The 27,985-nt window shown below is 44.8% G+C and overlaps 1 protein-coding gene across 1 annotated transcript; it reads left to right on the top strand.

The window, feature by feature from the left end:
* Positions 1-2: 2 nt before the first annotated feature.
* LOC102794549 (uncharacterized) lies at positions 3-27,757 on the top strand. Its single transcript, XM_087840085.1, has 22 exons — positions 3-273; positions 4,371-4,448; positions 4,532-4,597; positions 4,975-5,126; positions 7,106-7,190; positions 7,946-8,117; positions 11,530-11,716; positions 12,627-12,720; positions 17,706-17,804; positions 19,744-19,800; positions 19,897-19,965; positions 20,048-20,137; positions 20,217-20,326; positions 20,465-20,960; positions 21,188-21,280; positions 21,389-23,365; positions 23,451-23,598; positions 23,846-23,963; positions 24,646-24,805; positions 25,337-25,438; positions 25,872-25,958; positions 27,320-27,757. Exons 1-22 carry the CDS (start codon positions 145-147, stop codon positions 27,458-27,460), a joined length of 4,710 nt encoding a protein of 1,569 aa, XP_087696211.1. The 5' UTR covers positions 3-144; the 3' UTR covers positions 27,461-27,757.
* The last annotated feature ends 228 nt before the right edge of the window (positions 27,758-27,985 follow it).

Here is a 27,985-nt window from a genome sequence, read left to right as displayed (position 1 = left end):
TGACGACAGGAGCGCGCGGCTCAGTGTGACAGATGTTGTTCGAGGAGAAACCGCTTTACTAAACTGGGAGACGAAGAAGAGGAGGAGGAGAGCGGGCCGTGTCTGGATCTGTCCCCGCGGAGGAGAAGCGGCGCTCACCGAAACATGTCCGGGGAAAAGGCGGCGGCGACTCCCTGCAGCAAGTTCCAGGCGAATATTTTTAATAAGAGCAAATGTCAGAACTGCTTCAAGTCGCGCGAGCTCCATCTGCTCAACGACCACGACCTGGAGCAGGTGAGTTCACGATCACCTCAGGTGCTCCTGTCATAACGTTTAGCCACTTTTGTTTGGATTAGTGAGCTTTCTGGATAAAACATGTTATCATTAAATCGCCAGCTTTAGTCTAAAAACATGCAAATATTAAATATGAAGATGCTAACTTTAAGATTTCATTTTGGTTGATCAGTAAAAGAATCAGAAAAGGTCATGTTTTGTTTTATTTTATCTCTGAAATGTTCGTGTCAGGAAGTCTATATATTCAAAGTGTCCTATGTCTCCCAGAATATATAAAAGTCCCACATCAGCCTCCCTTCAAGTCGAAAGGTCCGCAATAAAACTATAAACTATTTTTCCGTGGTCTTCGGCATAAAAATCAGACTTTTAAAGTTATTTAATCTTTATTTTACCAAACCAGCGGTTTATTTTTTATTACGTTTTTAATTAATGGATTTCTAGATTTACTATGTAACATATTCTATTTATTTATTTTAACATGATTGTTTTATATTTCTTTACTTTTAGATTATATGGTATAATTTTATAGCCTAAAATACTACAAATGTAAAAAACTTAAAAAGAAATGTTGACTTTAAGTTTTTAGTTCATTTTTAAACCATTTCATCAATGTTAGGAGCTGTGTCCAAATTAATAACTAAGGTTGGTGGTAAGGGATCGGGGTTTGTTTTATTATGTGAAAAATGCTTCCACAGCTATGATTCAGGAATGCAAAAATATGGCTGGGTAATGAGTTTCCTAGGACAAGGGAGAAACAAAAATTGAAACTTTGCACCCAGAATAGATTAAATCCCACTACAGTAACCTCCCTGCAGTCCCTTATCCCATTGTTCTGTAGAGTAGCAGTCTTTGGAAACCCGGATATGTAAATGAACTCTGATTAAATTACATGATGTGATTAAGACTGATGCATCAATGCATAGGTAGTGTTTACTGTTGATCCTGTTAACTGTTATTCCAGTTAAAGGTGTGCTGTTAGGGTTGTTGCTTTGTATTCTGGGATCAATACTTATAAATAGTTACTAAGCAAATCTAGTGGAATAAAAGATGCCTTCATTCACAGTTGTAGTTTCATTTAATTCTGTTTATGAAGGAAAAACTGGGAATTCATTGGTTTTCTGTTACTTGTAAATTTTTTAAATGCATCAATCTGTCAAAAAAAAAAAGCCTGAGGAAAAAATAAATTACATAATCTTTTTACCAGGCCTGCTTCAGCCCTGTGTACTTAGTGCTGAGCAAAACATGTCAGGACTGAAAACACGCTTATGAAGGCGAGGTGATGTAAGGAGGTGATAGTGACAGCTTCCTACATGCCTCACATTGTTCAAATATGCCATCACTTTGTGTCCCCCCTCCCTCCTGCGTTTGCCGGGCCCTGTAATTTCGACACCGTTCATCAAACCTGCAAACACCACACATGGTTTTCCAGTGACGCTGCAGGCTCAGAGAAAACCTCCTTGTTTTGCTGTAATTGTGGCACTTTTTCCCAGCGTTTTAATGTTTAAAATGACTTTGAAAACAAAAGAACCCATATGTCTGAGACAAGAGGAAGCACAAAGAATATAAATATGTTTATTTAATACTTTTGGGTCACCACAGCGGGTAGCTCACCATGTTTGATACAGCAGATTTTTTTCTCTTTTGGCCAGATGTCCTTCCTCACTGAATCCTAAAGGGATTTGTGTCTCCCCATGGAATCAAAACCAGGGATCTTTTGCTGGTTAGGCGAATGTGTAAAGCATGGCATGAGTTAAAAGTGAAAACTAAGTACAACCTCACTTAGAGGGCAAACACCACCCAGGTGCTACTGATCAATGCTCAGACCCAAGAACTCCATCTCAGTCTCTCAGCTAGCAGGATAAATGTTCAAGCTTATGAATGTAAAATTAGAAAGAGACTGAACAAGTGTGGATGGTTTGGAAGAGGTCCAGGATAAATGAAAATATCTGTAGGGCTTATGTTTGCAAAGCTTTCTGGAACAATGTTTTTAGACTGATGAGAGTAAAGTGGAGATGTTTGACCACAATGCACCGAACCAGACTTATCATATCAACATATTAATGCCTCATACCAACTGTCAGCACAGTGGTGGAAGGATGAAGATTCGGGCACCTTGTGTTCATTCAGTAGACTGTGAACTCCTCGGTATACCAACGTGTTCTAGAGTCAGACGTGAGGCCATCTGGGCGATTGAGCAGGAGAATAATCCCAAACACACCAGCTGATAAAGAAAAGACTCAAGGTGGTGGAATAACTCAAAGTCCAGACCTCAAACTGACTGAGACTCTGTGGTCGGACCTGCAGACAGCTGAATGTAAAGCAGTGCTGCAAACCTCAATGAACTGAAGTGACATCGTAAAGACGAGTGGGCCAGACGTCCCCCACAACCATGCAAGTCTGAGATATGTGTGATTCTGTTTTATTGTGAGGGTTTTGTGCAGCTCCTGAAGAGTTACAAGGTTGTTTTTGTCAATTTAAACTAAAGTCTGAATAAGTTATTCTGTACTTTTACTGAAAATTACCAGGGGAAACACATCCCAGGATATTTATGTGCTTACATCTGACTTATGCTGTGGCACTGTTATTGCACTACAGTGCTGCTGAAGGAGTTATTCTGTCTCATCATTGTTTTGCTCTGCTGCCTGTGAGCTGCAGTCTCAGATAAAACACTGTTAGGTACTTTTTATCTGTCAGATGTAAAAGGCTGATATTGCCGCCACGCTGCCGGCAGGGCGGGCAGCGTGGGTAAAGTGGAAACTAAGTTTCTGAATGTGATAACTCAAGAACGAAGCGACGTAGGAGTTTCAAATTAATCCCATAGGTGTATCTATCACCACTGAGCGCTGCCAGTGTTTTCTTCATGTTCATAAATATCATTATTACACATTTTCTTGAAATATTGTGACTAGGGATGGGTACCGGTATCCGGTGCCATGATAGCACCGGTTCTGACATAAACGGTAGTAACCAGACCGAAAAGCAGCGCACATTTCGGTGCATTTTTTTCCTGAGCTGTGATACACTTTAGATTCTAGCCAATCATTTTACGTTTCCGAGGATAGTAGGCGGGCCCAGGTACGTACGTTCTTTTAGAGCAGAGCTACAGATTAAAAATGCCCAAGGCGAAGCGGTCAAAGTCTGGCTGTACTTCACAGCAAAAGATGCAAACTCAGCAGCTGCAACAAGTGCTTTAAGCTGATACTGTGATACTGTCAAAGGAGGTAACACCTCAAATCCGATGAAACACCTGGCGACGCATAGCATTGTTTTTAAACGCCGAGAAATGCGCCGTATTTGATAGCTTGCTGCGAGGCCTCACATCGAGCACATCTACTGCGGGTGTGGTGCCTGTTATCGGACCCGGAGTTTGCAACATCCCCCAAAAACCTGAAGAGGAGAGTCCTGGCCCCTAGCCCTGCCAGTGTAGCAGAAATGATGAGGATGATGATGCAGCAGCAGCCGTTCTTCTCTGCGTGAGGAGCTTAATGTTGTTCGTGTGTTATTACATTAATGCATGTAAGGTGAACTAGCAAACATCATCATAGCTACATGCGGCTGTCTTCTTGTTTGATGGCAGATACTCCCTTCACCCTGGCCAAAAAGGCTAAAATGACCAAAGAAAAAGTGGAAAACAGTTAAACATGAGAGGTTTTTGGATAAAGTTTGTGTTCTTCATTCTTTAAGCACCGGCACAGTTTCAAAAGTACCGGTTTGGCACCGGTATTGGATAAAACCTAAACGATACCCACCCCTAATTGTGACATAGTTTTGTGGCTACCCATGCATCAGGTTATTGCTGCTAAAGGTGGTTCTACAAAGTGCTGAATCATTGATGTACTGTCACTCAGAAAAAAAGTTTAAACAGCTGAGACGCTTTATATTTCTAAATAAAAACAAACAAACAAACATGTGAATATTGAAACAGGAAAAACAAAGAGCCCACAGATCCACGACGTAACAGAAGGTGTTTTTGGCAGGTTTGTACATGTTTCTGTTGTCAGACTACAGGTTCAAATCCACCAACAATAACAACAGGCATCAAACCCACACAGTTCAAAACACTGACTATATGACATCACTGTCCTGTGTCCTTCCAGGCCAAACCCATCTATGCAGGCTGGCTGTGTTTGGCTCCAGAGGGGACAGATTTTAACAACCCGATGCAGAGGTCGAGGGTAGGTCAACTTTTTAAAAAACACATGAGTGTGGCATTAGTGTGATCCTGTGGTGATTTTAGTTTCCCGTCCTTCATCGTCAGAGATGGCAGCGGCGCTTCTTTATCCTGTACGAGGACGGAAGCCTGAGCTTCGCTCTGGATGAGCTGGTGAGAAACAGCACAGATACTACAACTACAAACAAATGCAGACATAAAACATAACACGGAGTGTACAGTAAGCCCCAGCCTGTGCATGCATCTGCATCTACTGTATGTTTTGTTGGGATCCAGAAGGCATCTTTAAGCCAGATGTTGTGCACACAACCACAGCAGATGATGTGGGCTTAGCCCGTCCTTTAATGCACACATCCCCCCTCTGTGTTTCTCTGTGATCCCCTTAAATCCCGTTCCCTTTCATTCCACACTTCACACCACAAACTGCTTTCTGTTTAGCGGCCACGAATCTGAAGTTTTAGTAAACATGGCGTCTTAACTCGCTCTTTGACCCCTGGAGGGATCATTTGGATGTTCTGATTCTCCTGCAGCCCAGCACTTTGCCACAGGGGACGGTGAACGTGAACGTGTGCACAGACATCTTCGATGCAGAGCCCAGGACGGGCCAGAAGAACGCCCTCTGCATCGTCACCCCAGAGCAGGAAGTATTCATCCGTGGTGACAATAAAGACATCACTAATGGGTCGGTATAAAAACCTCAGAGTAGCATTAAAAAAAGAGATTGCTGACATGTGTGGGCACAGATGAGCAAAAAGGGAGAAGCTTTCTTGAAAACACAAGTTGAAAAAAAAATATAGAAAGGCTTTATTTTGAAAAGTTGGCATGTTAAAGCCCAGTGGTAATTTACTATGACTAACTAAGGGCCTTTATTCTGAAATTCTGACAGCCTTGAAGCATCTTCATTGCTTCCAGTATCTAACTACAGTCTTTTGTTTTGAAAACTGGACATATAAGTTTATTTTGATAAATTCGTCTAACTCAGGGACCAAAATCAGCCCAGTAAAATCTACAGTCTGGCCCACTGAAGGCCACCCAAACATTTAATGGCATTTTCATACATTTAATAAGTTCCTGTTTTTTCCATTTTTATCAGTAGGTTTGGGTTGTTGTTTTTTTTAACAATTTAAGTCAAGAGACATGCTGACATATTTCTCTCATTTACTACAAAATGATTTTTTATCATGTACAAAAACTGAAATACACTTTTGAAATTACTCTGCTGATTATTATATTAAGATGAAATGTGTAGTTAAAGAAAGAGAAAGCTCAGTTTCATTCCTCAAGCTCAAATGAGCGTGACAACTCTGCTCTAAATAGGGCTTCACATTTAGAAACTCTCACATACCTCGTCATCCTGGTAGTAGGGGTGGGCGATATAAACTATATAAATTTGGCCAACGATAGCGATTTTGACTATATCGCTCTATCGCGATAGCGCATGTTGATGATGTCATCAAGCTACGCCTGTTTTGGTCGAAAGCATCGCAGCTACAACCATTATCATCTGCAAATTATGGCGGGCGACAGTCATAGCAAAGAGATGAAGCACTTTTGAAATATGGGGAAAGCCAAAAACTGCGCTTCCTCCACTTCTGTAACATTGATTCATTAATGTTGAATTCTCTCGCAGCTGCTCTATTCCCATGTTGTTGCAGTATATTAATAACTAACCTGGTATTGTGGATGAATAATCTCAGTTGTTCTCCTGACTGAAGTTTGCCTCGTGTATAGCATCGTGCTATGCGATTGCATTTGTCCCAAACCACCAAAATCCCTCACGTTAACTTTTATCGAGTGGAAAAAAAGTTGGCGTTCATCCTCCAGCTTCACTGTGCTAATGTTATGCTAACATAGCTGTGTCGCTAGCAATCACGTAGCACAACATTATATACCAGGTAGTCCAACTTCAGTAACCCTGCAAACGCCACTGCTGCTTAGTTTTCTGTCTTCATTTATGTTGGAAGTGGTAGCAGAGCTGTACGTTTTAATTAGTTTCAAAAATCTCTCAGTCAGAACATGGTATGAAATGTTTAGGTGGAAACTAGCGAGCTAACTTCCTGTTAACTTCTAACTCCGTTAAATTGAATAAATTCTGTTTTCATGGATGCATCGATGTTAAACTTAATTGTTACACCCAATAAAGCAGCAACATTTCTGCACGCCCAAATCGGTTCGAGGTCAGTAAGCACAACCAGAATTCATACATAAGGCACACTCTCGATTTTTGAGAAAATTAAATGATTTTAAGTGTGCCTTAGTGTGGAAAATACGTTATACAGAAGAAAAGAATATATCGTGATATATATCGTTACCGCACATGCTTCAAATTATATCGCGATATGAATTATAGGCCATATTGCCCAGCCCTACCTGGTAGCTTTCTATACCTACTTGGAGGCTTTTACTTTGAAAAGAATTACATTTAGAGGCGTCCTGATGGCTTCCTGTACAAACTGATTTGTACAGGAAGGGCTGTATTTATCACGATTACCTTCTAAAACTAACTGGCTGGTTTTATTTGAGAAATCACATGCTTTGAGGCAAAAGGGGGCTTTTATTTTGAAAAAGTTAATATTATGAGACTAATTCTGGTATTTTTTTAATCATTAATGGGTGAGTATAAAGATTTAGTTGGCTGTTTGTGTCATGTTTTGTCTCCAGGTGGAGTGAGCAGCTGGCAGTTTATCTGCGAACTCACAAACAGAATCAGAAGAAGAAACGCAAAGTTGAGCCTGTGGCCAATCAGGTATTGTGCTCATGTGTTAAAGTGTCCAGTTTTTGTGTTCACGCATGCTGATTATGAGGCTTATTTCAGACAAGTTTATACCAAAGAATCAAGACTGGTCTTATTAAGATGAAAACCACAAATGTGCCAGTAAATAATCACCTGTCAGGAGACGTTTAGACGATACTTCCTCAGTGAAAACCTGAAAGAAACACAAAGGAAGAAACTTTCTGATGCCTTTGAAAGTTTCAACTTCATTTCCAAATGAAGACAGAAAAAAAGAGTTTAGAGAACTCTGAATGAAATCAGAGGACTTGACTTTCTAAAATATGTAACAGTAAACCAGCTTTGCATGATTCACAGATCAAAATAATCCTTATTAATCTGACTCTTAGCCTCAGTGCAGCCCCTCATTTCATCCTCTGTTTGAAAATACTCTGAAATAATGTGTTTTAGCTCCTCCCCCTTTAAGCCAGCTTTCCTCCGATTGGCTGCCCCTCCTAAACAGCAGGTGGTTCGTGGATCTGTGGTCAGAAATTAGTCTTATCCCCCCTCCATGACATCACAGAGACACAGTGACAAGAGTAGAAAACAGTGTCTAAAAAATTAGTGTTTAGAGCAGAATGAAGCATGAAGCTTATGAGAACGTTTAAAGTGTCTGTTATTGTACAGAATCTGTTTTCAAACATGAATGAACTGTTAATTTACAGCCACATTATTGTACCTGTATTAATGTTAAAAGTGTGAATTTTCTTTGTCTCGCTAACAAACTTCAGGAGCCCAGTCCAGCAAAAATGGTAGCAACCGATCCGAGTTTTCCATCCTCGGGGAGGGACCGCCCAGAGCCCGGCCAGTGGCAGGAAGACCAGCGGGACGGGGGGCCAGATGTGACTCCCATCTGGACTGTGACGGACACCGAGCCTCTGGGCCCTGAGCGGACCCCTGCAGGTGCAGCGGAGGAAACCATACAAACACACACACAGGCTTTCATGTCTATCAGCCAATCACAGCCGTTTCCTGTCCTCTCGCACCATCCTAACGTCCTGCAGATGTTCGCGCACTCGCAGATTTTTATTTGTCCGTTTCGTTTAACCCTCCTCTAACCAGGCGTGCCGGCTGAGCGCTCACTCGCGGGCAGTCGCAGGAACGGGCTGGATGAGTTTCTGTTTCAACAGGAAGCGGAGTTACTCGGAGAGATGTGCAGGAAATCCTGTGCCTCTGACCTTCAGGCATCATAAAAGCCAAACAGCAGACATGAGCCCTCCAAGGCCTCTTAAACAAGTCCTAATGGGCTTGATGTTCGGCACAGGGCAGGTATTTTTCCCCGCTGGAGCTTCAGGCTGCGACAAAATGGACACGAGTTCCCATCTGGCATCAGGCTTGTTGCATAGTCTGGAAAGGTCCCATAATGAAGGTCTGGATTAACTCCTGCTGACTCTGACTACAGGCTGCTTCATTAGAGAGATGGAGGCTAAACACAAAGCTCCCTCTGTCAGGATTCCCCTGCTTAACAGGCTCTCCTCTGGGGAACTCATCCAGTTTTTTAATTTGTTTTACACATTTATCCCATTTCATTATGTTTTCATCATTTGGAGATTTCTAATGTTTACTGAAACAAACACATCAGCTGAGATTCCAGTCAGTTGATTCTTTGACCTTCCAGTTTAAAAGCTCTGCGTTTTTAGAAACAAATACTTTTTAAATGGCTCCACAGATGCTCTCAACCATTTTTAGACAAAATAAAAGATCGTAAAACTTGACCGTTAGTTGTGCAGGTTCAGGGAATAATTAAATAAATAGTCAGCAGACTTATTGCTATAAATAAGGATTAGCAGCAACCGTAAAATCATAATGGATCCACTTATTCTTAAATCAGCTTAAAAGGGAGTCTTCTACCTTTGCACTGAACAGAGATCAGTTATGATGATGACGGCTTGTGGCTTGATTGTTTTGCCTGTCAATAAATGTTTCCAGACTAGGCAAACAGAAATCCGATAAACCCGAGTTCAAACTTGTTGTTTCATATTGTTGACGTGTCAAAGTTTTTTTTAGTTCTTCACAGAGTGGATTTTCTTTTGTCTTTAATAAAAAGTTGAAAGATTTGGTGAATGTGCAGTCCTGTGAAAAAAGTGCACCTGGTTATTTGGCGGCCTGTAGAACCACCTTTACCAGCAACAAAACAATCGTTTTCTGTACGACTTTATCAGTATCAGCAGAAAACGTGAACTTTGGTCCAGACTTGTTTGCAGTGTGGCTTCAATTTATGGAAGTTTGCAGTCCTTAATTTATGCACAACTCTTTAAGGTCTTCAGTCAGGTTGGAGATTTGCTGCTGTGCTGAGGATCATTGTCCTGTTTCATTTGCTCCAAGCTTTAGCTGCCGTACTGAACGCCTCACGCTTGCTTTTAGAATACTTTGGTTTACACAGGAGTTCATGATTGAGTCAGTGACTGCAGGGGGCCCAGGTCCCGTGGCCAAACATCTCCACATTGTCCACGGCACGTTGTTCTTGAAGTCGATGCAGCTTTGCCAACTAAACCATGCTGCCGCAGTTTTCTCCTGGCAACGCTTCCAAACACACCGCACCTGTTCAGTCGTTTTCTAATTGGACTGTCATGAACTTTAAGGCAGCACGGTGGCACGGTGGTTAGCACTGTTGCCGCACAGCAAGAAGGTCCTGAGTTCAATTCCACCATCAGGTCTTTCTGTGTGGAGTTTGCATGTTCTCCCCGTGTTTGCGTGGGTTCCCTCCGGGTACTCCGGCTTCCTCCCACCGTCCAAAGACATGCAGCTTGTGGGGATAGGTTAATTGGATAATCCAAATTGCCACTAGGTGTGAATGTGTGAGTGAATGTGAGTGCGAATGGTTGTCTGTCCCTGTGTGTTAGCCCTGCGACAGACTGGCGACCTGTCCAGGGTGTACCCCGCCTCTCGCCCTATGACAGCTGGGATAGGCTCCAGCGCCCCCCGCGACCCTGAAAAGGATAAGCGGAAGTGAATGGATAGATGGATGGATGAACTTTAACCTTTAACATGCTGACAGAGGCCTGCAGAGTCTGAGATGGAGCTCTTGGGTCTTTTACAGTTTCCCTGAGTATTGCCTGACCTTGGGGTGAATTTGCTGGGACGTCCACTCCTGGGAAAAACTGCAAAGTGTCTTGAATATTTTCCACCCGTGACTCTTTCTCACTGTCGAATTATGGATTTTTACAAAGGGCCTGATAACCCTTCCAACACTGAATGAGTAACATATATCCCCACAAAGCTTCCCAAGTTGAATACTTAAATTAAGACCTGCACATTAGAGAAACTTTACTGACTCAAACTCGACGGGAAATCTTTGAAATCTGTCTTTTCTGCTTCTTTAGTCGGGCTTTGCTTTTATTTTTGCACAGTGTTGTCAGTGTTAACGGTCTCTTTGTATCGTAGCAGCCAACACAAAATGATTAATAGGCTGTCATACAGTAAACAGAGTACTTCTCTGTTGATGCTACCATAGCAACTTCACAGCATTAACTCTAAATGTGGGATTATCCTCTCCACAATGGGGAGGAAGCAAAAACACCTGAACCTTCTGCATGACTTTTTCTGCGTGTTTTTCCCAAGAGAAGCTGCTTTAAAGTCATAAAAAATAGACACAGAATGATCGGATTTAACTTTCTGCCTAATTCATTTGCTCATCGCGAGAAAAAAAGAAATAATTTCATTCAGACGCAGCCAAAGGAAGGTTATTTCCATATGCAGAGCTGCCTAACTGACACAAATTATTACAGAAGCTGCAAGAAAAGGTGGAGCTGGGGTGGAAGTGGGTTGCAAAGTGGGTTGCATGTGTAGCAGAAACTGTAGGAAGTCGAAAGCAGCTGAAAAAGACGAAGAGAAGTGACAGATTTGTGTATTTGAGGGCCTGTAACTCAGACTGTTTGTGTAGTGTGAAGTTACACTACACAGTTACTGTAGAGTGAAAATCAGCTGATTTTAAGGGGCAGTGATTTTCCTTTCACCCTGTGATTTATGGCTTGAACTGATGTAGTGATGACAAGCTGATAAAGCTGATAAAAGTCTGAATATAAAGCATCAGTTTGACATTGTTCTTTTTCTCAGAGTGGTAAAAAGCTGTGATTTCTGTTATTTTAAATGGTGCTGAATGAGGTAAAACGCTGATGTGTTGGTGTTTCCTTAAAAGCCGGCGGGAGAAGGTTGGGATGAGTGAAATGATTTGTGGTTTGTGATTAAAGCTTGGCTGAGGTTTTATGGCAAAGGGACGCCTAATTTCGTGGACTTAAACCAAGCTGTGGTTTGATGTTCCTGCTCTCTGATGATCTAACAGTCTGAAACTTTTTTGTGTTGGTTTTATCTCCAGGCAACGCCTCCTCCTACCTGTGCCTGGACCCCAGGGGCTCTCTGACCTCAGCCGGCTTCGGCGGCTCGGTCGGTGCTTCAGACTCGGCGGCCTCTGAAAGCTCCGACCCCGGCAGAAACAACCGGCTGACTGAACCCAACAACATCCAAACATCAGCAAACAACAAGAACCAGAGGCAGGACGGGAGGTTAGAAGCCAAGCTGCTTCCTGCTCGTTTTATGATTACATAAATCTTCGTGTTTTGGAGCAAGCAGCTTTTTCTTTTCTTATTTATGTTTGCGTGTAATCTGTGGGTAACTCATCAGAGCCATTTAAAGCGCACTGGCAGAGAAATGTGCAAGCAATTAGCACAAAGGACATCCAATGCCTCCCCCAGCATAAAGCCGAACAGGCATCACACACCGCTAAACGGCAGATCAAAGCCTCACGCTCTACCCCTCCATTAGAGATCTGACTGCTGCATTTTTATATTTAGCCAAGAGAAACCCTCCCAGTTTGTGCCCCAGCAGCATGCGAACGGGTCACGTGAGGAGAAATCATGTCAGCTCTTCGCTCTTGTTGCCTTTTTGGGAAACGAAAACACAAAATCCTTATCCCTCCCCCCCAAATAAGGTCAGAAATTCCAAAACGCTGGTGTAATTAGATATCCTCGGCATTGTTTCTCAGGACCTCAACACTGACAGTCTGCCTGCCAGTCAGGGAACGAACCTCAGTTTGAGGGCACGGATGTCTGAACCACCAAATCCTCACATTCAGGAAGGAGTTAAAGAAACGGGCCTCTTATAAAAAGCCTCCACAGTGTGCTGGAAATGACAAGAAGAAACACTCAGTTCATATCAGCTTCATCCAGGTTTACTTTAAAGGTGACACAGCCTCATGTGTCCTTATCTATATGAATACCACAAGTCTGGGTTTCTGTTTTAAAGTTCTGTTTGGTGACTTTTGCCTCGATTTAATAGAAAAATGCCATTTTTGACCTTTTGAAATCCCGGAGGATGAATGTGAGCAGGAGAGCATCCACAGACTAGTAAAGGTTCCCGTTAAGGTCCTTGTACCTGAGTGGAAGGAGAATCTAATCAGCTCTTCCTGTTTTCCAGCAAAAACAGATCGGAGGCCACCAGGAAAGAACAGGAAACGGGAGCATCCACGTTGAGGACGGGCAGGAGTGAGACTCGTGCCAACAAACGAGAGGTGAGATGTCAAAACGGCTTCAAACTTGAGTGTGAGTGTCTGAAACTGTGAGCCCAAAAATCTGTGACGTCCAGCTTCTTTTACCCCATCTTCATCTTCATCTTCAAACGTGCTGAGTTTCATAAAGCTTTTTCAGGTCATGTCAAATATCCTCTAAATTCTAATAGAAAATATTTTTATTGGAGAGTGAAATCCTTCCAGCATGTTTCAGGTTTTCTGTGAGCAGCCCTCTTTAAAGTCAGTGATTAATGGGGCGTGTCGTTCCGTTTCTGCAGGTTTCTGCATGTTCATGCATTTATGAAACAGTGCTCAATATTATGCAGCCACGTGAAAAAGAAAGTTTTCCCAGGACTCTGGAAAAAACTCAAGTCCTGAGACAGTGTTCAGTAGCTTGTACAGTCACCTTTAGCAGGTGTAACTTCAAATAACAGTCTTTAGCATCGCTGTGGAGGCATTTTGTTCTTCTTCCCACCACAGCATTTCAGTCAGAGTGAGGTCTGGACTTTGACCGGGACTCTGCAGCTCCTCCGTTCTTTTCCTTTTCAGCCAGTCTGCTGTAGATTTGCTGCTGAGTCGCATCTGACTGATTATAAAGAGAAGCTCATCATCAACTCAGGCTGCAAAATGCCCAAATCGTCATCCCCCCACCACCGTGCTGACCGTGCCTGTGGGGTGTTTGGTTTACAGTTTAAAGATAGTGTCATCATTGATGTTATTTAATATGTTTGTAATACATTTGTCTCTTAATTTTATACCACGCTTTTCACCCGTGGAAGTGAAAATGGCATCACACTTCAAGGGTCTTCCTGATATTGAAAATCTAGCATCATAACAACCCTGGTTTACAAACACAGCTCATTCTTTAAAACTAGTTTAACCGTCAAGTTTCTTAATAGATAATGGGACGTATTTATCTCGAGGCCTTCCTGCGAAACTTCGCTGGCTTTGGGAGGCAAAGAGAAAGATTCAGTTAAAATATCTGAGTGAGTTTTTCTTTCTTTGTTGTCGAACTGGGCGACTGTCATGAACCGAAGTTCACTACACAAGCTGGACCCAGAAGCAGAGACAACACGCACAGGAGTACAAAAAATACGTTTTATTTCAACTAAAGGTGTCCCGGAAGGGTCAAAGGAAAACACGCGAGAAACTAGAAAAACCAAGGAACCGGGGGATGAGTTACGCAGGAACGCCATAATCGGGACTGTGGGAGGCTGCAACAGAAAGAGGAAGAGAGTTACCGGGGAGCGGGGAAATAGCAGCATACGTGGGGGAGAGTATGAGTCTTACAGTCAAAGCGGGGCCGTGGGAGCCGGAGGGAGGGGTGAGGGTCCGCGGGGTAGCTCCAGGAAAGTAGAGGCGATCCAAACTCCAGACGAGCAGGTGGCTCAAAAACACGCCGAGCTGTTACCTGAGCGCAAAGAAAACGATCAGCGTTTGTTCAGGTAAACGAGGGTTTTCACAACCGCCTTCCCGTGGGTGTACGTCACCGCTGTGAGACGATTAACGGACTGGCGTGGAGCAGCTGGCTGGGCTGGATCAAATAGTCCACCTGATAATCGCCTGAGATGGGATGCAGGTGTGGAGTTAACAGCCACACCCGTGGGCGTGGGCATCCCATCAGCTCCTCGGACACCATGACAGCGACGATATTTAGAACCTGGTCTATCCAGTTATTATTGGAGAAGGAAGAGCTGAACAGGTCGTCAGTATCACAGGAGTAAGAGAGTGAAACACTCATAGTCCTGTGTGGACACAAACGCCACACAGGAAAAAACACACAGCCAACCACTGGATTCAAACCCACAACCTTCTTCCTGTGAGGTGTGAGAAAGCTTCATATTCAGCTCATCTGTAAAACACCGCTGGGCTCTGGGCTCTGCTTAATAACCCACATTTTCTTTTTAACAATTCAAACAAATGTTTTTCATTTGAATCATGTTTAAAGTTAAAGGATTGCTCCTTTAAAAACAAAAAAGTTGGTGTTCTTTAATAATTTTGGTAAATAAATGATGTTTTTGCCATGAGCGGGCAGCCGTACTGACGCTGACCACTGTAACAGAGAGCGCTGTGAACTGGTGACGGCACAGACAGACGGAGACATCCAAAAATGAGAAAACTAAAGACAAGCACAAACACAGAGACAGTGTTGTTATGTAATGTGTAACTGGGAGGTTGGTTTCACGTTATTACAGAAGAGGCCGGCCTATTTTTAACCCGGTGAGAAAAGAGCCCAGAGCGAACAATAAACAACAAGATGAGAAAAATTCTCAGTGAAATCGTTTATTGTGGTGAGGCTGTGCAGGAGCGCAGAGCTTATAATAAAAACGTGATTGAGAAAATAAAATTTTAAGTCCTTCAACGCCGGCATCCAACAATTAAAAACCCGCTTCCTGCCTGTGGTCGTCGGCTAACCGTGAACAGGTAATGATTAATCCTAGCGTGGGTTTGCCGTGATTCAGACCAGCCGTCGTATCCAGCTGTGCTCAGGCTGCACCGGGCCGCGAGGTTGGACTGGTTTGAACATGACTCAGGCAGCAGCCAGGTGTTATCCATGAAAGACGTCACTCCGAGGCCGAAGGTCCGACCTGATCAAACGCTGCCCGGAGTTAGACGGAGAGTTAGGAAATCTCCCAAATTACAGTCTGAGGCTGTTTGCTTCAGTCTGTCAGTGCGAGTGTAAACAACCCGAGGACCTGTTCAGGTCTTCAGAGCGCTCATTCGGTCTGAGCCGGCGATGAGAGCGTGGCGTGAAACGCGTGGACGAGCCGTTCGGGCCGTGTCCGGGCATGTGTCGGCAGGTGGGAGGGAGGCTGGTGATTCACTGTGAGCAGAACTGGTTTTAATGCCCTGAAGCAGTTCAGACGCCGTTCCTCGTTATTTTCCAGGGACTCGGAATAAACCAATTAAATGTGAGGACCCGAGGCGCTCGGGGATTCTTCACGAGTCTCTTGAAGTGCTGCTGACGGGCTGAAGAAACACATGATGTCATGTATTTACTGATAAACTCGGAGGTTTCCAAGCGCACATCTGTTTGGGAATGCTAGTCAGTGTGTCAGGGCTAGACCCCGATGATTAAGGAGGTGAGCAAACCCCAGCAAAACACAAACATTCCCACGCATGATACTTAAAGCGAGATCACCTGTTAAACTGGGCTCACTGTAGTAAATATCCAGAAATGTTTTCAGGATTTTCTGTTTCTGAAAGGAGGGTTTAGTAGTTCAGATTCCTCCTGATGAGCCAGAGAAGCAGATTTAAAGGAGAGTCCATTAAACGAAGCAGCAGAGGCCTGTGGGCAGCGTGTTGTGCAGCACACATGAGATGAACTCGCTGTTTCACGGAGGGACCATCGACCGAGCAGCAACCTTCAGCCAAAAGCTGGCCCTCCTGAGGCATTAGCCTTACGGCACATGAGATCCCTGCTTTACCCAGTGAGTTACACCTGCACAGGAGCTCACTGGTGTCTGCTAATTCAAGTCAACTGTGTTTGTGTTGTTGGTGCCTCTAAATGTATTTATGACTCATGACATGGCTCGCTTTGTGTGCTGACTGTGCAAGAAGTCTGTGTTTGTGCATTGTACACATAAAGTTTAGCTGCATCCTCACATCCAAAAAGGGTCACACATGGCTTCACTGCCACCCCACCCCAACCCCCAACCGACGGAGGTCTACCCCACCTGGGACAGGTGTCTCTGAACCAGTAAAAAAACGGATGAATGGATTTTATAAGTCTCAGACCTCAGACTGCCGTCTCCAGGCTTTTTTTTCCCCCTCAGCTGTAAAAGACTGATGGGTTTGTTTGGCCCCCCCGCTGGGCCGGTGGGGAGGTGGCATGGACACTCAAGTTTGAGAACTTCTGTGTGAAGTTCGCGTGTTCCCCCGAGGCCTGTTTGGGCTCTCTCCGGGTACTCAAAGATGCAGCTCAAAGATGCACACGTTGGATTAGCTGGCGATCTTTTTTAAATTGGTCGTGTACAGTGAGTAAACAGCGTGAGTGCATTACATTAGTCTGCTTCCTTCAGCTCTTTATTTTAGTTTGTTCCTTTCACAGTAAATCCTCGTTTTCAGCAGCCGGAGCTGCTGCAGAAACATTGTTAAATCACAGATGGTCAGTTAATCTTTGATTAAACACACTCTCCTTTTCCAGAGGATTTACTTTAATACAGCAGCAGCAGCAGAATATTTAGGCCCACGCGTTCATTTATGTGTCTTTGGGTGCGTTTGTTTTTCTAGTCATGAGAAGGTCAAAAGAGCCTGTCTGGAGATTCTCGAGTCAGCCTCTTCTTCTTCTTCTTCCTCACTTCCTCCCCCTCGGCTTTGGGAGGCCTTCAGGGAACAGAGGAGCGGCTCTGTCTGCAGTCGGAGCGCCGCGCTCCTCCGTGTGTCGGGGCTTTGGATACTTTTCAATATAAATGCCAGGAAAAAAAACACAAAGCATGTTTTGTTGTGATTAAACTGGACATTTTTCCCTTTTAAAGTGGTTATATAAGGAAGAAGAATGAATCTTTTGAACAGCGGAGGCTCAAGTAAACAAAAAAAGGGGACCCTTGTTTCACTTAATGCGTGTAATCCAGAGTCTGATACGTGCTGTTAGAGCCGGCATGAAATCTGATCATAACAGACGTGCGGCGATCTCACTCTGGGTTTCGGAGCATCATTTTGAAAAGTAAGACAAAAGCTGCAGAGTCCCGGAGATTATTTATCCTCTAAAACCTTTTTCATGCATTCCACGGTCAGACCCGCTTCAGCGAGTGAGAGTTTAACAGGCTCCCCGTGGTGCTCCGCGGCGGGCCTAATCCTCACAGCTGACGTCTGTGCCAAGCGTCCAGACTATCGGTTACTCTGGTTGGTGGAATGCAGGCAGCACATGCAAACAGCCTCCGTCCTGATTGAGGAAACGCGTCACGTCTTCTCATCAGTGAAAGCCTTCCTGTGAGGGAAGTTCTTATAAGTTTCATTTGGGCTTCTTCTTTTTTTTCCTTCTGTAGAAACTTCAGTCGTGTGGAGATTCGTCCTCTCTCGTTGCCCCCCCTCCCCAGAGAAGAGCCAAGTCTCTGGACCGCAGGACATCGGACACGGCCATGACGGTGAGCCACTGATCCCAGGGCAGTTTCAGCCTCGAAGTTTCCAGAAGTGACTCTAAGCACAGCTTTTTACTGATTATTGATCTGCTCCCAGCAGAAAGCTGAGGTAGAGACCCTCCTCTTACCTGTAAGGAAACATCAGGGGAAGCATCGTCTGTTCTGACCTTTTCGGGCACGTTTAAAGTCGCTTTGACCAAAAACGTTTGCAAACACTCAGAGAAGCTGTTGGTGGAGCAGGTGTGACATGCCTCCAACTGCTGAAACTCTACTCTGCTGACCTGTGGCATAATAAACACAGTCCCACAGATCAGTCAGGCTCAGACTGATATCTGATTCAAACATCAGATGGTGTGGAGCTCCCCCCCCCCCTCCTACCCAGCCCTCAGTTTTGCAAATGGAAATACTACAGTACTAAAAATCGATCTAAACCTACCTCAGCCTGTCTTAGGGATGCAACGATACCAATTTTTTCAAACCGATACGATGCCGATACTTGGATCTGAGTACTTGCCGATACAGAGTACAAAAAAACGATACTTCTACCACACACACACACACACACAAATGCAATGAATTGGAAGACAGGTTTTATTATATTCTCTGCCGATAAAAAATAAAATCTTAATAAAAATGACCACAAAAAAATTTCAAGTGAAAAATAAGCACTTCTGTTAAATTATTGCAGAGTCTCCACATTGTAATTTTACAAAATATCACTGAACTATTGGCACTGTCTCGAGCTTTCAGAATAATAAATAAACACTTCTGTTTGGAATAAAATAAATACAAATTAGGTTTGGAAATAAAATAAACTTTTAAATTATTGCAGAGTATCCATATTGTAAACAAACAAACAAAATAATTATTATAAAATAAATAATAAATAAAATAATAATTGGCCCCCTAGTGGCCAATCTAAAAAACTACAACAGAAATGACAAGCCACCCTCTGATTAATGAAATAAGTTGGTATCGGTTAACTTTTACAAGTATGAGTACACACACATTTTACAGTATCGGCCCCGATACCAGTATCGGTATCGGTGCATCCCTAGCCTGTCTGTAGAAGTAACTGCCACCCAAATGTGCCACTTTTGGCAAGCCGTGCAACCAAGTGTTTGTTCAAAAAAAACATCTCAGTCTTACTAAACTCCAAAACCTTCATTTTGTTTTTGTTTTTGAGCACGACGGGCAAGTCATCCAGGTCCTGAAGGAGCAAAACAGCCCCAGACCATCACACTACCACCACCATGTTTGGCTGTTGGTGCTGAATGTTGCGTTAGCTTTACGCCAGACGTGACAGCAGTCAACTCAACTCGTTAGTCCACAGAATTTTCCCCAAAAGTCTTGGAGGTCGTCCAGACGTTTTTGGGCAAAAGAAAAACAAACCTTTGTTTCTTTTTGGTCAGCAGCGGTTTCCTCCTTTCAACTCTCCCATGGATGCTATTTCTGCCCAGTTTCTTTCTGAATGTTGAATAACGAACTCTGACCTTAACTGAGCCACGTGAGACCTGCAGTCCTTTAAATGTTGTTCTGGATGCTTTTGTGTCTTGGAATAATTTTGATAGGCCGGCCAATCCTGGGAACGTTCACCGCTGTTCCAAGTTTTGTCTCTCACCGTGGTCCACTGGAGTCCCACAGCCTTAGTCGTGGCTTTGTATCCCTTTAAGACTGATAGATGTCAGTGACTTTGTTTCTAGAGATCGCAGCTTAATGTGCTGCTTTTTGTCAAACAGGTTTATTTAAGTGATTTCTTGATCCAGCCGGTCTGACAGTGTGGCCGAGTGTGAAGTCAGCTTTTCAAATCACTTAAAAACTGCATTTACTCTGTTTGTCTTTGTCTAGTATTAAAATTTATCACATAAGTAAACTGCTGGTCAACAAACAGTCTCAGCTCTTCTCTTTTCTGTGTTTTATTCAAACTTTTTTATCTTCTGTACAGCCAGACTTGTTAAACTTCAAGAAAGGCTGGATGGTCAAACTGGATGAAAATGACCAGGTAAACATTTTAAAGTCATCCAAATCTGTTTCAGGTTGTGGTGATGATTTAAAGGATCTTACCAGCCTGTGTGAAATGTGCTTTGCTTCCCTCTAGTGGAAGAAATATTGGTTTGTGTTGTCGACTGACAGTCTGAGATACTACAAGGACTCGACGGCCGAGGAGGTACTTTAAACCCGGCTTCATAAAGTAGAATATAAACAGTTTTTGTGCATTTCCAGATCTTCACGACGTTTTCTCCTCACAGGCCTCAGATCTGGAAGGAGAGATCAACCTAATGAAGTGTTACAATGTGTCTGAGTACCAGGTGCAAAGAAACTACGGCTTTCAGATCCACGTAAGTCTTCGCTTCTGCGTGTCATCACTTCACGTTCTGCTCTAAAGATGGAGGTTAGTCACATGTTTTTATGTCGCAGACTCCGAAGGGCGTCTTCACGCTTTCGGCGATGACCGCGGGGATACGAAAGAACTGGATCCAGGCGCTGATGAAGAACGTCCATCCGGCCAACGCCCCTGATGTGGCCAGGTGATCAAATCAAATCAAACAGGTTTTGTGCAGGTTAAAGTGTTTACAGGTGATTTAAAGATGAGATAGAAGTAGATGAAAGATGAGGTGAAGCTAAAATAAAACGCTGACGTACTAAAAGCACTTAAATGTTCTCAGTTTACCTGGCCAGCACATTCCCTGCAGCCCACCTGAGGTCCTCCCCAAACCAGACGTGACTCGGGACTCTCCCTCGGCCGACGTCTCCTCGGAGAGCGAGCCTCACCCCAAAGCCAGCAGCGTGACGGAAAGACGGCGCGAAGGCCGCTACAAAACCTTCGACTGGGCTGAATTCAAGCCTGAGAGCGAGCCGGCGGTGGACGCCGATCCACAGAAATCCCCCTGCTCGCTGGAGCTGGGTGACCTGGAGCGAAGGAAGCGGCGCGAGGAGAGGAGGAGGAGGTATGAGAAGATGCTGGGCTTCTCTCTGCTAGAAAAGGACGGCGGCGTCCGAGCGCTGAGTCCGAAATCGCAGCAGAGAATGGAGGAGGAGATGGAGGAGTGCTGGAAGCAGGTGGAGAAGACAATGTTCAGACTGGAGAGGACGGTCCCGCTGTTTCCTGACGGGAGAGATGCAGAGGAGATGGAGAAGGTGCTGCAGAGCTACAGGAAGGCGGTGAGTGGACCAGAAATAAATGATAAGTTGTCTCAGAGTCTGTTGATGTGTAAGTTAAACCATAAAAACAGGTAATTATTTGCATATTATTGTAAGTATATCTTTAATTGACACAGTTGATCAGTTTGTTTCTTTTCGATGCAGGTATAAAATGAAAAGTAAGGCTCACCTGATGGAGGCTGTGTGAAGCTGTAGATTAACTCTTTGTGTACTTTGTGTTATTGGAGGTGGAAGATCTGAAGGTTCAGTTGGAGGAGTCGGAGCATCGACGGCTGGAGCTGGAAGCTCAGCTCAGCGCAGAAAGGTTTCAACCTCAGCAGGTGTGAGAAAGCAGCTTTTATCTCAGACACTCTTTGGTGTGTTTGACTGACTTTGATTGTTTCAGTCGGGTTTCTGTAGTTTTATGACCTTTTTTTTTTTTTCTTCAGCTGGATTCTCCCGTCAGTCCTGAAGCTGATTTTTACCCATCAGATATGAAAGAAAAGCCACTCAAAGACCCGACGAAGAGCCTAAAGGAGGCGTACAGAGAGCTCCTGCAGCAGCAGAACGGCCAGGAAACACCTTCACCGACACCACAGCTGCCCAGCATCTGGCTCTGCGATACAGAGGGCGAGCTGCAAGAACTGGAGGATCTATTATCTGAGACAGCGGCCTCACCTTTACTGTCACCTGCATCAGACAGCCGACACTCTCAGAGTGAGGGACTGAGCTTCGATGACAGGACAGCCGACCTCCAGGACCAGCTTCACGCAGACGCCCGTCAGCTGTTTCCTGTCTCAGAGACAGAGGTGGATAAGTTCGGCTCGTGGGCCCATGAGCCCGCAGAGGGAGACGAGTCCCAGCTGAAGCAGGTGACTCCTGATCAGGTGACCCTGGAGAAGCTTTCCCTGGAGGTGGAGCTGCTCACGAGCCAGAACGAGGCTCTGAACCAGCGCAACCAGGAGATGCTGAACCAGCTGACGGAGGCAGACCGCGAGATCGAAAGGCTGAAGGCGGAGCTCAGCAGCAGGTACTCAGAGCCCCGTGACCTCCCTGAGGTGGAGCAGCAGGGGAAGACCAGGGTGGAAGATCTGGAGACGGAGCTGAACTTGAAGAACCAGGAGCTCCAGGAGGCCCAGACGCTGATCAGCTCCCTGGAGGAGACCCTGAGGGAGACGGAGGTGCTGCTGCAGCTGAGCGACCAGGTAGGAGAGGATGAAAACAAGAAGAGGAACGAGAAACCGGAGGGATACCTGCTGCGGTGTTTCGAAGCGACCGAGGCCAAGCTGACAGAGCTGGAGAGACAGCTCGACCAATCAGAGCTGAACTGCAGGGAGCTGCAGGAAGCGGAGAAACTTTCCTGCCAACGAGCGGCGGAGGCGGAGGCTGACATCAGGAGGCTGAATGAGGAGTTAGAGAAGGAGAGGCTGAGAGGAGACAGAAGTGTTTCTGCCGAGGAAAAGACCCAGAAGGTGATCGAGGGGATGGTCGCGAGGCTGAGCGCTTTGGGGAGACTTTTAGAGGCGATCGACACGTTGGAAGGAGGTGAGGCGAAGGTGGAGGAGGGGGAGAGGAGTCCTGCTGTGGTGAGCCAGCTGGAGTCGGAGGAAGCTTTTTGGAGTTTGCTGCTGAAGAAACTGAAGGAGGATCCGTCCGAGCTGATCGAGCCCGCAGATGTGCGGGTCGGCGAGGCGGCGGAACAGATGGTGCTGGAGACACGAATGCTGCTCATAGGCCACCGTCTGCTTCAGACCGAGCAGGCGGCGCAGGAAGGCGGACGCGAGGGCGAGGCTAACGATGTAGCATTGGAAACCACGAAGACGGAGGAGGAGAGCGGCATCTTTGATTTGAGTGACTTTGAGCGTTTCAAAGCCGTCACGCAGATTAAAATCTCTCTGCTGGACCAGCTCGCCGCCTCCCTCAGCGCCGCCGCCGAGCACGACGAACTCCAGCCGACAGCAGACAGACTGTATGAGTTTCACTCTTCAGATCATCCTTGGATAGCGTCGTTCATTTACTCCGCGGCAACCGAAGCACTTTACCGCCATCGATTGTGCAGGCTTTGGGCTAAACACGCCAACTGCTCAAAATGCGCCAAACTCCGGGAGGAGAACGAGGACCTCAAAGCAAAACTGTCAAACCTCGAACAACAACGCACATCGAAGGTGAACGCAGGCTGCCAGACTGATGAGATTTACCTCCAGGACGCGGAGCTTCAGGGCGCAGAGGAGAGTGAAGAAGAGGAGGAGGAACCGATAGATGAGATGGAAATCCCACAGAAGGTCTCAGATGAAAGCTTAGAGGAGAGCGATGAACCAGATGGAAACGTGGAGCTGATTTCAGCTCTGAGAAGAAAGGTGGAGGAGCTGGAGGAGCAGCTGACTTTGGTGCAGCTACAGCACGAGAAAGAGACGGAGAAGCTGAAGGTAGGTGCCGCTTTCATCCACTTTTGTTTGACTTCCTGTCACGAGCTTTGTGTGTGACCTGTGTGAGCGTCCGCTGCGCCTGCAGGTCACCTGCGAGCGTGGACTCGCCTCCATGGAAGAATCTCACCTGAAGGTGGTTGAGGAGCTGCAGCGTCGACACAAACAGGAAGTGGAGCGCCTCCTGGTGGACAGGGACAGACTATTAGAGGAGGAGAGCGCTGCTACTGCAACAGGTGAGGGAAACCGCCCAGTAAGAGATGAGGCGTTGCCCAAAATCGATTAAAAGTAGATTAAAATTTTAGATTCAGATCAGCCTCCTGATGAATGCCTGTGGTTTGCGGAGATTCAGCACCTGCTAACGTTCCTCACCTGTAGACGAGTCCTGGATCGATCCAGACAATTTTTTTTAAATCTGAGATATTAAAAACATTATGGAGAGTTTGAGTTTCAAATATTCAGACTTCCTCCTCTTCCTCTCAGCAATCGAAGCCATCAAAAACGCTCACCGCCTGGAGCTGCAAAGGGAGGTGCAGAGGAGATGTGAGTTCGAGAACAGCAATGGGCTCTCAAACCTGGAGGAAGTCCACAGGCAGCACAGGTACGTGAGCATCCCAGCAGGTCCAGAAACACTGGAGTTAAACCAAAATGTCATTCTGGAAAAATCCTCACCGCAGGCCGGCGTCAGGACAAAGAGCAGACTGTTGATTCTGGTGGTCAAAGATGTTTTTACAGGGAGAACAAAAGCACCTGCAGCTCTCAGCTCTGTGCCAGAATCCACAGGAAACCTTTTCCCCACCAACACGGTGCCGGTGCAGAGCCTGAACTGAACTGGCTGCAGATGTTTTAAATCCCATCATATTTTTTTCAACAATCAGAGCCCGAAAAAATCCTGCCTGCCCTCCTCTGTGAAGGCAGGTAGGAGGTGCTCGTACATAACATAGAACATGTAAATCACAGCAGGCTCTCAAACTCGCAGCAGTTTTCTAAATCAGTCTATTTCCTGATGGAAATGAGTGAAACTGGATCCAGACTGGGAACCAGCACCCTGTCATAACCGCTGGGAAGCAGCAGTGATGAGAATTGGCACCTTTGTCTGCTCCTCTGCATCAAAAGGAGCCAGCTGAGGTGTTTCAGGCCTGTGATCAGGATGCCAGTGAGGCCCAGTACTTTCTGGACAGATCGAGTCTGGCAGCTGGTTTGGGAACACCTCGGTGTGCCGACAGGAGAGCTGAACAGAGAAAATGCGGACAGGTTGTGACTCTCAGTGTGTGTCTTTGCAGTGAGGAGCTGGCCTCCTGTCAGCGGGAGCTCGAGGTTTTATCGCATCAGTTTTCTCTGAAGTGTCTGGAGAACGGACATCTGGTCCAGGCTCTGGATGCCGAGAGGAAGGCCCTGTGCCAGTGCCAGCAGGAAAACCAGGACCTGAGGACCAGAAACCAGGTGAGACGCACAACGAAGGCTGTTAACGGCTTCTTCTGACATTACAGCTCAGTTCAGATCACTCTCATTTTCCTCTGCAGCTTTCTGATTTAGCATCTAAGTCTGTGGCCGCCATCGTAAAAATCTCCACATGACGATTGTTCTCTGTTTAGTTCCATTTATGCAGCCTTTGTTTACACTTTGGTGAAACACTAATCAGGATAATTCAGTGTTTTTACTGTTCCTAAGTAGATTCATGGACTTTTATACTTGGATCATGTCAGAAATCATTCATTGTTGAGTGTTTGTGGCTTTACAATCTTTTCATGCACGCACATTAAAAAGCTGAGCTGTTGTTCACTGTGAATAAGAGCTGCAGGAGTCAAAAAACAGGCAAAAGATATTCACAGACTCCAGTGAGACCAGAGGTGTGAGCTCGACTGTCGCTGTGGGGGTTTAAACATGTTTCCAAATACTTTTAAAAAAGTGTTTTCGAGGTCAGAGGTGAAGCAGCTTGATCGTTTCTCCTGTTTTTCACTTTTACTTGTTCAGGAGCTGAGCGGCCACCTGGCAGCAGAGATCACCAGACTGTGCACGCTCGCCAAACAGGACGCTCTGCCGCTCAGTCAGGGGATGGACGTGTACGAGATGGAGGTGAGTTTGGCTCTGCACGGTCATCGAGAGGATTTTAGGGGATTCTAACGTTCTACCACAAACAGAGCCACCACGGCTTTATTTCCAGCTTTCAAAGTTATTAAAAAGGACTGAGTAAGAAGATAGAGGGGCAGCCAATCAAAAGAAGGCTTGCATAAAGGTGGGTGGCTTTAAAAGAAAGAGAGAGGATGAACCTGAGGCTGCACCAAGGCCCAGGATCAGAAAAATAAGGATTATTTTGAACTGTGAGTCATGCAAAGCCACTCTGGAGCTGGTGTCTGGTTCCATCAACACAAAAACTGAAATTACACCGACTCTGGTGATTCCACATAAAGAATGATGGTTTTCCATGATTGGCTCACACGTACAATATGTAAACTATGTAAATGTGCTCGTGAGCCGACTCAAAGGTTAAGAACACATTTCATTTCAGATCACGCTGCGAGTGAAGGAGTCTGAGGTCCAGTGTCTGAAGCAGGAGATCACGTCTCTGAAGGACGAGCTGCAGTCGGCTCAAAGGGTCAGTTTCACAGCAGCTGCACTAATAATACAAATATTACTAATAATAATATTGTAATCTGCTATTTAAGTTTCATCTGTTTTTAAACCTCAGTGTTTGATTTTGAGAACTGAAGGAGTGCTTGAGCCTGAACAGCTCATACTTTTAGACTAAATAAGCAGATAATGTTGCTTCTACCAGGGCGGGGCTCCCAAACATTAGCTGTAGTCACGATCTGTGTACAGTAGGGCTGCCACAAACAATTATTTTGATAGTCGACTAGTCACTGATTATTTTTGCGATTAGTCGACTAATCAGATCATCATCCATTGGACGTAAAACATACAGCTTATTGCACCAGCAGCATTTGCTCTTATATAACTATCATTAGCTTACAGCTTTAAGTGTTTAAGGTATGTGCTAACTAAAAATAAAGACAAGATGATAGTTTATTACATTTTAATGAAATTTGTAGATTGTTTCTGTGAAGTTTAATAAACTCCTTGCTATCTAAAATATAACAGGACACCGGAGTAAATTCTTGAGCATCTCACACTTCTGATAATCAGCTGTCTGCTTGATGTTTATTCAGCTGTGTAAAAACTATAACTTTAATCTCAGCCAAACCAATTTACTCAGGAACAAATAAAATACTAAAAAAAGCCAAACAATAACATTTTTAAGTTATCTAAGTGACTTATATATCATGTTTAACCTGAGTAGCGAAAGACAGCGGTGGGTTTGAAAACGATTTGCCGGGAGTCCGGTGTTCTCACGGCTCTAGTTAGCCTAGCCCCCGGCTAGCTATCGAGCTAGTGGGTAACAGACATCTCCGAAAACGTCAGAGCGCTTTTGAAAATATGTGGTGTCTTGATAAACTGAGCAGATATTTGAGGTTTACACAGCTACATTCTCACCTGAAAATATGTTAAAGGTTTATTTTGTGACCCAGAAAGAATAATAAGAGTAATATTAAAACTAACTTGCTGCCGCCATTGTTGGAAACTGAGCTGGGCCGCGCTATGAATTCTGGTACAGAGCTACTTCTTCTTCGGGGTTTAACGGCAGCTGGCATCCTTGTACATGCAGTGCTGCCATCTTCTGTTTCAGTCCGTTATTACACTCTTAAATCCTACTACTTATTCCTGCGTCTTTTGTGATCTTACAAAGCTTCAAACGACGCGTCGACTATTAAATCAGTCGTCGACGATTTTGATAGTCGACGTAATCGTGACTAGTCGACTAATCGTGGCAGCCCTAGCGTACAGGTGACTTACTTGCAGGGTTTGATTAGGACTGAGGGTGATCTGTGCCTGGAGGTGATCGAATCGAGTGGACAAAACAGATAAATAAACCAGATTTTGTTTTTTTTGGTGTGACAGGACAAGAGGAACGCGACAAAGAAGTACAAGGACATGTACACGGAGCTGAGCATCGTTCGGGCAAAAGCGGAGCGAGAGGCAGACGAGCTGAGAGAAAACCTGAGGCTGGCTCATCAGGCGCTGGGACGGACGTCGCCGTGACGACTTGCCAGTTTTATTTCCTCATTATATGCCACCTCACCCCACAGTTTACTTCAGATTTTTATAGAGATAAAGATGTTTTTACTGCTTTAACCTTTCTGACACTGAATCTGTGATGTGTTTGTATTTGCTGAGTATTACCGTATAAAAAAACTGTAAAATATTTGTTTTGTTGTTTGTCATTTTAGGAAAATATTTTAAATTAAACTCCTTTTCTGGCTGATACAGCTGCACTGTAATTTATATTTGTATTCAGGCTTTAACACTGCAGTGTTTTTATTGTAAAACTATTATTTTTATTAAATGAATTTGTGTCATTGAACCAGCGATGTTGTGTTCCATTGTGCTAAAGGTGAAATGCTTTTCATTATTGCACTGGGTTCCTATACAGTGGTCCCTCGGCTATCTCGGGAGTGATGTTCTAAAAATAACCCGCGATAAATGACCTCCACAAAGTAGCCAACTTTATTTTTTACAATTATTATGGATGTTTTAAGGCCGTAAAACCCCTCACTACACACTTTA

This window comes from Neolamprologus brichardi, chromosome 4 (genome assembly GCF_056152115.1).
Source record: "Neolamprologus brichardi isolate AB-2024 chromosome 4, ASM5615211v1, whole genome shotgun sequence".
Taxonomy (NCBI): Eukaryota; Metazoa; Chordata; class Actinopteri; order Cichliformes; family Cichlidae; genus Neolamprologus; species Neolamprologus brichardi.
The sequence above is the reverse complement of the archived record's forward strand: the minus strand, read 5'-3'. Positions and strand labels throughout refer to the sequence as shown.